The sequence below is a fragment of the Leptopilina heterotoma genome, unplaced genomic scaffold, assembly GCF_015476425.1.
Source record: "Leptopilina heterotoma isolate Lh14 unplaced genomic scaffold, ASM1547642v1 Lhet_219, whole genome shotgun sequence".
NCBI lineage: Eukaryota > Metazoa > Arthropoda > Insecta > Hymenoptera > Figitidae > Leptopilina > Leptopilina heterotoma.
In genome coordinates, this window is record NW_025110936.1 from 267,547 (window position 1) to 279,496 (window position 11,950).

At 20.4% G+C, this 11,950-nt stretch overlaps 3 protein-coding genes across 10 annotated transcripts in view; 2 read left to right on the top strand and 1 right to left on the bottom strand.

Annotated features, from left to right (window-relative positions):
• LOC122501958 (calcitonin receptor-like) overlaps positions 1-11,950 on the bottom strand; it is a 314,998-nt gene that overhangs the window by 87,091 nt on the left and 215,957 nt on the right. The gene's annotated exons all lie outside the window — the stretch shown is intronic.
• LOC122501962 (UDP-glucosyltransferase 2-like) lies at positions 42-572 on the top strand. The gene has a single exon (XM_043611771.1). The coding sequence runs from the start codon at positions 42-44 to the stop codon at positions 462-464; it is 423 nt and encodes a 140-aa protein (XP_043467706.1). The 3' UTR covers positions 465-572.
• Positions 4,785-10,615, top strand: LOC122501945 (UDP-glucosyltransferase 2-like). Its single transcript, XM_043611742.1, has 5 exons — positions 4,785-5,299; positions 8,110-8,535; positions 8,787-9,018; positions 9,230-9,455; positions 9,582-10,615. Exons 1-5 carry the CDS (start codon positions 4,883-4,885, stop codon positions 9,877-9,879), a joined length of 1,599 nt encoding a protein of 532 aa, XP_043467677.1. The 5' UTR covers positions 4,785-4,882; the 3' UTR covers positions 9,880-10,615.

An 11,950-nucleotide genomic window follows, 5' to 3' on the forward strand; every position in this document is an offset into this window, starting at 1 on the left:
ATTATTCAAATAACATCTTCAATTTTTAAATTCATCTCTAAATGATGAATTTTCTTATGTTTCTTAATGTTTGTTTGCTTTTTATAATAAACGGGTTGAGTAGTGATGGTTATCGCATTTTGGCAGTTTTTCCATTTAATTCAAAGAGTCATAATAATATGTTTGAGGGTGTGACAAAAACATTAGCGAGGAATGGTCATAAAGTTGACGTTGTCTCACATTTTAAATTGAAAAATCCGCCGAAAAATTATCGAACAATCATTAATTTAGAAGGTACAAGGGGAAATTTAGTGAATAATTTTACAATTGAATTTGCTAATCATATACAAAAGTCGACAGTATTGACAATTTCCGAAATGTATGGAAATGAACTTTGTGAATTAATGGGCCTTCCTGAGATGCAGAAATTGATTAAAAATCCTCCACACGATCCGCCCTATGATCTTCTAATTACTGAGGTTTGAAATAATATATTGCTTCTTCTTATTTTGTGCTTAGCGTGATCACAGGACTCGAACCAGTGAAAGTATTTAAAAATACGGACTTTATGCACCAAAAATGAAAAATTGAACCCCTTGATGCAAGAACCAGACATAGGCCATTGAAATTAAATAGACTGCGTCTGGTTCTTGCATCAAGGCGTTCAATTACGGATTTTACTTAAAACTATAAATTAAATTTTTCATAACTATAAAACATGAAGATATCGATAACTCCGAGTCTTCAATTTTACAAAATTCAAATTATTCGTAAATTCTTCAATTAAACATATATTAGAAAATAAAAACTTAAAATAATACCAAAAAATTCAATTAAACTTTATCAAAAAAACTAATTTCAAAATTCAATTATTTCTAAATATTCACGCTATAAATGCTTTTACTATTCAATTATTATCTAAAATTTTAACTGAAATTCATTTTTATGAAATGAAAATCAATTTTTATTAGAAAATTCTACTACAAATTAAATTATTTAAATACAAAAATAAATAATTTATTGAATAATTAAATGTTTCTTAACATTCAATTTCCGACAAAGAATTTTATCAACAAATTTTTAAGTAATCGAATTCTTTCGACGAATTTTAATAAAATTTTTAAGAATAATTAAATTTTTCGAGAAATTTGATTAAAATTGTATTCAAAATAATTGAAATTCTGCGATGAGTTTTATTATTTGTGAAAATAATTGAATCCCTAAGAAGAATTTTATTATTTTTGAACAATATTTAATTTTTGCGAAGAATATTGGTACTTTTGAAAATAATTGAATTTCTGCAATAATTTGTAACTTTCACAAAATTACCTAAATATTTTTTCCCGTTTTTAACTAAACATCTTCAAAATCTACTATTTTAACAAAATAGAATTCAATAGAATTCAAATAGAATTCAATTATTTTCATGAATAATAACATTCTTTACAGGATTTCAATTATTTAAAAAAAATGTAATAAAACTCGTTGCAAGAATTCAATTATTCTTTCCTAAATAATAATATTCTTCACAAGATTTCAATTATTTAAAAAAAATATAATAAAAACTCGTTGAAAGAATTCAATTATTCTTTCCTAAATTATAAAATTCTTCGCAGAATTTTAATTATTTTTAATATACAATTTTAGGTAAATTCTTCTAAAAATGTAATTATTTTCAAAAATTTTATTAAAATTCTTCGAAAAAATTTAATTATCAATTATTTTTAATAATGTTTGCAAAATTTCCTTTAGAACTTTCAAATTTGTTTTTGTTTACAATTCAATTTAACGAAATTTCGATTATTCGTAAATTCTTCAATTAAATATATATATTAGAAAATAAAAACCTTTTAATAATTTTTAAAAAAATCCGCAATTAAACTTTCTCCAAAAAAAAAAAAAAAAAATGAATTCCACAGAATTGTTGGTTAAAAATATGAAAAATTCAAATTTTCAAAGATTTAAATGTGAAACCTTTTCAAAATTAAATTATTTCTAATAATTCAAGCTATAATGGTTTTAATATTCAATTATAATCGAAAATTATAAGTGAAATCCATTTTTAAATCAATTTTTTATAGAAAATTCTACTAGACTTCAATTATTTACCTACAAAAAAAACAATTTATTGAATATTGCTTATTTTTTAAAATTCAATTTTCATAAAGAATTTTATCAATAAATTTTTAAATAATTAAATTCTTTTGATGAATTTTAATAAAATGTTTAAAAATGATTACATTTTTCGACGAATTCGATTAAAATTGTATTAAAAATAATTGAAAATCTGCAATGAGTTTTTTTATTTTTGAAAATAATTGAATTCCTAAAAAGAATTTTATTAATATTTACGAAAATAATTGAATCCATGTAAAAATTTTATTATTTATGAAAATAATTGAATGATTGCGAAGAAATTTATAAAAAATTTGTAAATAATTGAATTCCTGTAAAATTTGTATTATTATATGAAAATAATTAAAGGTTTGGGTAAAATTTTATTAAATTTTTTTTTTAAATAATTGAATTGTTTTCTAAAACTTTATTAAACTAATAGATATTAAAAATCATTGAATTGAGGAAAATTTTTGAAAATAATTAAATTTCAGAGAAGAATTTAATTATTTCTAAAAATAATTGAAATTTTGATGAGAATTTAAAAAAAATTTTGAACATAATTGAATTTTTGCGAAGAATTTTATATTACTTTTAAAAAGAATTGAATTTCTGCAATTTTTTAGTTAATATTAAAGTTATATATAGTTAGAAAATTGAAAAGATAAAATAATTTATTGTAGTATAAACTAAATTCATAATGATTCCCTTATTTGGGTAATTAAAAATAACTTATTGCTTATATAAACAAATGTGTACCTAAAGTATCTTTAAAATTAAAAATAAACATTTAATTTTGCAATATTTCAATCACGAATTTCTAGCATGGTGTCACTTGAAAAAATGTTTTATTATTGTTTACCTGGATAATTTATAGAAACTGTAAATAAATTTAAAAAAAAATTATACTCCTTTCTTTAATCTCTTTAAATGTTTAATTTTTAAAAATATACATTCATTTCAATTAAAATTTTATTTATACCTTTTTAATTATTTAAAACTTTAATCAGTTTTTACAATAAATATTTAAATATTATTACAATTTTACAAGAATAAAGATTTTCAGACTTAAAATTGAAAATACTTTTGAAATTTAATTATATTTCTAAAAATTCATACTATAACGCTTCTAATATTCAATTATTATTTTTGAAATTGTAACTGAAATTTTTTTTTAATCAATTGTTTTTAGAAATTTCTCTATAAGAATTTAATTATTTAAAAACAAAAATAAATAATTTCCTAATTATTGAACAATTGATTTTTTTCTTAAAAATTAAAATTCTTTTAAAGAAATAAAAAAAAAAATTTTTAATAATTGAATTCTTTCGAAAAATTTTAATAAAAATTCAAAGAATAATTGCATTTTTCAAGAAATTAATTTAAAATTGTATTAAAAATAATTGAAATTCTGCGAAAAATTTTATTGAAATTATTGAAAATAATTGAATTTTTGCTACGAATTTTATAAAAAAAAATTAAAATCATTCAATTCCTATAAATAATTTTAATATTTGTGAATATAAATAAATTCTATAGAAGAATTTTATTAAAAATTTTGAAATTAACTAATTCTTTCTATAAATTTAATTTACAAAATGGAGTTTAAAAAAAAAAAATCATTTTCATTAAAAATTTTGAAATTAATTGAATTTTATGAAGAATTTCTTCTCGGTTTTTAAAATAACCGTGTTTGTTAATAATTGTACTTTAACATTTAATTATTGAATTTTATTAAAATTTTCAGAAAATAAATCATTTCTTTCAGAAGTTCTTTAATTTTTTTTAATATAATCGATTTTTCAAATATATTAAATTAATAATTTTATTGGTAAATTTTATGAAAAAATTATTCAGAGAAAATTAAATTCATATAAAGAATTTCTTTAAGTTTTTGAAAATAATCTCGTTTTTTAATAATTTTAAATTAAAATAATTGAATTTTTCGAAGAATTTGTTTAAACTTTTTACAATATTATCGTGTCTGTTATTTATTGTAATGAAAAATTTTATTATTGAATTTTATTAAAATTTGTTAAAAATATTTGAATTCTTATTACAATTTTTGAAAATAACTGAAATATTTCAATAGAATTTTAATAAAATTTTTAAGAATAATTGAAATTTTCGTGAAATTCGTTTAAAATTGTATTAAAATTAATTGAAATATTGCAAAGTATCGTATTAAAAAAAGAAGAATTTTATAAACATTTGTTTAAATAATTAATTTCTTTGAAAAAATTTTTATAAAAATTTGTATTTAAATAATTGAATTCCTGTTAAAATTTTATTATCTATGAAAATATTTGAATTGTTCCCTGTTATCATAAATACACAATTCAAGAAAACATTAGAAAATACAAAGTAAACATTCGAGGCAATTAATTTTCTCTCTAAATAAGAAGAAACAAAAATCGAAATATTATTTTTATTAAAATGAAAAATGAAAAATTCAATTAAATTTACATTTGTTAAGAGAAATCAATAGTTTTCTTTATCATATTTAGCCTAAAATTGCGATAAAAATATTTGTTTAATATCCGTAATTCTTAACTATCATAATAATTATATATATTATCACCATTAGGAAAAAGATAAATATCTAAGAAAGTAAACACACGTAATTATTTTGAATAGGAAAAAGTGGGGAGATCTAAGTAATAAACCCAAGTTTTATTAGAAATTTTTGGTATACCAAGTACTTTGTCAGTTCAATATTACATCTCTAATCATTCAAATATAAATATATTCTTCTCACTCTGTCCAATAATAATTTTACCTTTCAAAGATGAATTTAACTTTATCTTTTATTTCCTGCTGCCTATTTTTTATAATAAACGGAATAGGCAGTGACGGTTATCGAATTTTGGCAGTTTTTCCATATAATTCAAAGAGTCATAATAACATGTTTGAGGGTGTGACAAAAACATTAGCGAGAAATGGTCATAAAGTTGACGTTGTCTCACATTTTAAATTGAAAAATCCGCCGAAAAATTATGAAACAATTATTAATTTAGAAGGGACGAGGAGGAGTGTAATGAATAATTTTTCAATTGAATTTGCTGATCATTTAAATCAGTCGCCAGTGCTGACAATTTGCGAATATTTTGGAAATGAACTTTGTGAATTGATGGGAATTCCGGAGATGCAGAAATTGCTTAAAAATCCTCCACGTGATCCGCCCTATGATCTTCTAATTACTGAGGTTTGAAATAATATATTGCTTCTTCTTATTTTGTGCTTAGCATGATCATCAAATCTTTCTTTTTTGGGAATTTGTTTTGTGAATATTCGGATGCTGTTCGGCCTTCTTTTTTTATTATACTTTTGAATCTTTTTGCTGAAGTTTTGTCTTTATTGTCATCTTTATTACCATTAATATATCATCTCCCGATGGCATCCAAACTTTTAGCAAAATTGACAACATTGCAAATGTTTGTTGCAAGTTTTAAAATATTGCGACGAAAATATTAAGACAATGTTGTTAAAGTTTGCTGCAAGTTTGACAATGTTGAAACAATGTTGTTAATGTTTGCTGCAAGCTTTACAATATTGAGACAATGTTGTTAAAGTTTGATGAAAGTTTTACAATTTCAAACTTCGCACTCGATAATTAATTGAGGCTTCGGATCTTAAAAGGGCACTTTTACCATTTAAAATCAATGCTGAAAGTGCCCTTTTAAGATCCGGAGCCTCAATTTTCAAAAAGTAGCAAAAAGTAGCTTTCAAACTAAAAAAAGTATTTAAAAAAAGTATCTATCGAAAAATTAAATTTGACGATCAAAAATACCCGTTTTAGACACTTCATAAAACTGACAAAAAGTCCATTCCATATTTTTTATTTTCCTCACTTTTTCCTATTTTTCATCAAAAATATTTATTAAAAATATGATTTATTTATCCTGCTAATAAATTGAATTCCAGCATCGAATTCAAAAACAATAATTTTTAAATAATTTTAAAATAATTGATTTCTTTCGACTTAAACATTTTTATGCAAATTCAAATTTAAATAATTGAATTCCTGAGAAATTTTTATTATTCATCAAAAAAATTTGAATTCTTACGAAGATTTTTACAAATAATGTTTTAAATAATTGAATTCTATTTGGAAATTTTATGAAAATAGTAGATATTGAAAATCATTGAATTGCGAAAAGTTTTTAATTAAATATTTAAATTTTACAAAGAATTCTATTAAAATTTTTGAGAATAATAATAATTCAATGGCTGTGTGGCATTTTATTAAATTTTTTTGAAAATAATTTAATTCCTAAAAAGCATTTTATTATTTATGAAAATAATTGAATTCTTGCGAACGATTTTATTTGATTTTTTAAAAATAATTGAATTTCCAAGAAGAAATTTATTATTTTTTAAAATAATTGAATTCTTGTGATGAATATTGTTATTTATGAAAATAATTAAAATTTGCAAAGAATTTTATTAAAATGCATCAAAATAATTAAATTTTCGAGAATCATTTTGTTATTTATCGACATAATTTTATTCTTTCGAAAAATTATTAATGTAAATAATTGAATTCTTGGGAAGAATTTTATTTAAATCCAAAACAATAATTGAATTATTTAAAAAAAATAGTTGCTAAGAATTTTATTATTTATGAAAATAATTGAATAGTTGATAAGGATTTTATTAAAATTTTAAAAAATAATTGAATTCCTGAGAAGAATTACACTATTTATGAAAATAATTGAATTCTTGCGAACGATTTAATTAGAATTTTTTTAAATAATTGAATTTTCAAGAAGAAACATATTACTTTGAAAAATAATTGATTTCTTATGATGAGTATTGTTTTTTATGGAAATAATTGAATTTTACAAAAAATTTTATTAAATAGCCACAAAAAAATTGAATTCTCGGGAATAATTTTGTTATTTATCTTTAATAATTGAATCCTTTCGAAGAATTATTTATGTAAATAATTAAATTCTTGCGAAGAATTTGATTAAAATCTAAAAAGAATAATTTAATTATTTAAACAAACTTTATTAAAATTGTATTTCAAATAATTGATTTCTTTCGAACAATTTTATTAAAATATTTGAAAATAATTGAATTCTTCTAAAGAAAAAACATTTTTTTAAAAATAATTATTGACTTTTTCGAGGAATGGAAATTAAATTTATAAGAATAATTACATTTTTTGAGTAATTCCTGTAAAATTGTATTAAAAATAATTGAAATTCTGTGATGAATTTTATTATTTATAAAAATAATTGAACAGTTGATAAGAATTTTATTATTATTTATGAAAATAATTGAATAGTTGCTAAGAATTTTATTAAAATTTTCAAAAATACTTGAATTCCTGAGGAGAATTTTATTATTTATGAAAATAATTAAATTATTGTGAAAAATTTTATTAAATTGCTTAAAAAGAATTAGATTTTTGTGAAAAATTTTGTTATTTTTAAAAATAATTTTTTATAAGAATTCTATAAACATATTTTAAATAATTCATTTTTTCGAAATATAATAAATATTTTGAAACATCTATTTTAAATAATTGAATTCTTGTGAAAAACTTTATTTGTGGAAATAATTGAATTTTTAGATTAATTAATTTAAAGATAGTATTAAAAATAATTTTAAATTCTTCGATGGGTTTTTATTATTTTTGATAAATTTTATAAAAAATTTTTTTTTTAAAATTGAATTTCCATGGAAAATGTTATTTTTTAGTGAAAGTAATTGATTTATTGTGAAGAATTGCATTAAATAATTGTTTTTTTTTGAAATTATTTTGAAAATTCTATTCTACATTATAATTGAATTCTTGTGGAATTTTTATTATTCATCAAAATAAATTAAATTATTACGAAGATTTTTATAAATAATGTTTTAAATAATTGAATTCTATTTGGAAATTTTATGAAAATACTAGTTATTCAAAATAATTAAATTAAAAAAAAAAAAAAAAAAAAAAAAAAAAAAAAAAAAAAAAAAAAATTTGAGCTAACTAATTTTTTTCTTTTTGTAAATTTTTAGACATTTACTGCACAATGCTATATAGGAATAGGATATCTTTTGAAAGTACCAGTAATTACAATATCGACAACAATGGAATTAACGTGGGCTAACGATGCACTTGGAAATCCAAACTCAGCGGCTTTTGTTCCAAATTTACTGTTGAGTAGAATAATTGAAGTTTCAACATTTTGGGATCGTTTATGGAATGTTGTACAAATCCATCAAAGTAACTATCAATTTTACACGAGTACAGGAAAAAATCAAACTGAAGCAATGAGGAAATATTTGGATCCTAATATACCGGATATACGACAAGTGGAAAGAACAGTTGCCCTCACATTTATCAATTCGTTTTATAGTTTTAATGGAGTTAAAAGTAAAACAGCCGCTGCAATTGACATTGGCGGAATTCACGTTGAACAAGACCAGAATAAATTACCTTCGGTAGGTTTAGGTTTATTATCCAAAAGTTCGAGAAAAAATGTATTTATTGTTTACCGAACATTGCAGCGAACATAACTTTTTGATATTTTGTTTATTGTTTCTTATTTTTATTTTATTTAATTTTATTTTTATATTTTTACATTTTTAATATTGAAGGAAAAATTGTCATTTTGGTAATAATTCTTCCTTAAAAAAGAGAAAAATCGAACAACAGATCTAATTTTTAATTCTTGTAAATTCTAATTCTACAGGACTTTCAAAAATTGATGGACGAAAGCAAAGAAGGCGTTGTTTATTTCACATTGGGATCGATGGTTCTGATAGAGACGCTTCCAAAGGAAACTCTTCTGACATTTTACGCAGCTTTCGAAAAAATAGCGCCTATAAGGGTTTTAATGAAAATCGTGAATAAGGAAAAACTACCACCCGGACTTCCCAGCAACGTTCTTGTTTCTAATTGGATTCCTCAAATTCCAATTCTACGTAAGGATGGAATAATTGAATTCTCTGACTAAATTTCTTCTTCGTTTAACTTATTTATTTATTTATTTTTTTTGGAAAAGAAAATTTCCATTCTAATAAAAATCAAATCATTCAATTTGAATAACTTGTTAAACAGCAACTGAATTATGTTTTTGCTAATATAAACAAAATGTGTTGTAATAATTATAACAGACAATTGTTACTATTTTAGGACACAATAATACACGATTATTTATGACACACGGAGGACTATTATCATCTATAGAGGCACTATACAATGGCGTACCTATGATCGGATTTCCTATCTTTGGAGATCAATTTACAAATGTTCAGCTTTTAGTAAAAAAGGGAATGTCAATTTCGATGGATTATAAAACACTAACGGAAGAGTCATTGACTGAAGCTTTGAATTCTGTTTTATATAATGCATCTTACAGGTAACCATACCATGCAGAAACATGATATTCTGTATTTTGTTTTGTTTTTTTCTTTTTTGAAAAATGGTCTAAAGTTTAGAAAAATGACACCATTTCTAAAGTTTAATGTAAAAATAAATATTACAGAGAGTCGGCGAAACGTGAATCTCAACTATATCGTGACAGGCCGTTGAAAATAGGTGAAACTGTCAATTTTTGGGTTGAGTACGTAATTCGACATGGACCAAATGTTTTAAAATCGCCTGCAATTGATTTATATTGGTGGCAAAATGAATTGCTCGATGTTTATGGATTTTTAACTCTATGCTTTTTAATAATTGTGACATTAATAATTAAAACTCTAATATTCATCATGAATCAAATTTTTAAACATTTCGTATCTTCGAATGGAAAAAGCAGCAAAAGTTTTATTAAAAAAGATTGAGAGTTTTGCAAGTTTTAAAATATTGAAACAATGTTCTTAATGTTTGCTGCAAATTTTATAATATTGAGACAATTACTAAAATTATTAGTTAAATTCAAGTTTATTTATTATTAGGAAAATATTGTGGATAAGAAATTCGTATTTACTGTTTATAATTGTGTTTTTATAATTATAATGCAATTAGAAATTAATCATAATAATTTGAATTAATACTAATGATGATTTTAATACTAATTATAAATTACTAATTATAAATTACTAATTATAAATTACTATTTATAATTACTATTTAAAAATACCATTTATAATTACCAAATTATGGATTTATAGTCAAGAGGTTTGAAAATCTTTAAAATTGTTTTATTATGTTTTGTTTCATTCAATGAAATATTTTTAACTGTTACATAAGAAAACTTTTTTAGTAAATATTAAAGTTATATATAGTTAGAAAATTGAAAAGATAAAATGATAAATAATTTAATGTTGTATAAACAAAATTCACAGTGATTTCCTTATTCAGATAATTAAAAATAACTTAACACTGATATAAACATATTTGTATCTAATATATCTTCAAAATTAAAAATAAAACATTCGATTTTTACAATATTTCAATCACGAAGTTCTAACATGATGTCATTTGAAAAAATGTTTCATTATTGTTTACCTGGATAATTATAGAAAATGTAAATAAAATTGTAAATAAAAATGTAAATAAATTGTTTTAAAAAAATTATATACCTTCTTTAATCTGTTTAACTGTCAACTTTGCAAAAAGTATACATTCATTTTAATTAAAATTTAATTCAAACCTTTTCAATTATTTACACCATTTACGGGAAAATTTAATTATCTTCATAAATTTTCAATTACAACTTTTCAAAAGTTCAAAAGGGTAATTCTTTTTATAATTTCAAAATTAAATTATTCAAAACTTGAATAATTTTTGTTAAATAAATATTTAAATAATCATTTATTTTTCCACGGGAATTAAAATTTTATATAATTTCCATGTAAAACCTTATCAAAATTAGCTATTTCTAAAAATAATTAAACCATAAGTAAAAATTAATTAAAAAATAATTAATTAATTATTATTTATAGGTAATTGAAAATTTTGAAAGTAATTGAATTTTATATAAAAATTTCTTTTAATTTTTCAAAAAAATCGTGTTTGTTAATAATTGTAATTTAAGATTTAATAATTGAATTTTGCTAAAAGTTTAGGAAAATAAATTAATTCTCCTCAGAATTTCTTTAAACTTTTGAGTATAATCGATTTTGTTAATAAATTAAATTTATAATTTTTATTAATAAATTTCATTAAAATTATTTAGAGAAAATTAAATTCATTTCAAGAACTTTTTAAGTTTTTGAAAATTATGTTATTTAAAAAAATGAAAAATGAAAAAAAATGAAAATTTTTAATTACAATTTTTGAAAATAACTGAATTCTTTCGAAGAATTTTAATCAAAATTTATAAAATAATTGCAATTATCGAGAAATTCATTTCAAATTGTATTAAAATTTAAAATAATTAAAATCCTGCGAAGAATTTTATTATTTATAAAAATAATTGTATTCTTTCAATGAATTTTTAAACATTTTGAATTTAAATTTGAATTTTTTAATGAAACAGGTTTTTTTCTATTATTTTATTAAAAATAAAATTTAAATTCTTTTTAAAAATTAACAATAATGATGTAACTTTTTCTGTACAACATCAAATTTTAAACTAATTTTTAAATCAATCTAATTAAGTATAGTTTTAAATTTGAATCTAAAAGAATCATACTTATGATAGTTTTTAAGCATAATTAGTAATTTTTTTCACAAAATCGACTGAAGTGTTATAATTATATTAATAATTACGAAAACAAATAAATTTTTGCTAACAATATTATAAAAAAAAAATTTATATCATTGAATTTTTGAGAAAAATTATATTATTTGTGAAAACAATTAATAAGTTCCCCAGAAGAATTTTATTGAAAATATTGAAAATAATTAAATTTTTTTCAAGTATTTTTTTAATAAAAATTTTGAAAGTGATTAAATTATTTCCAGAAA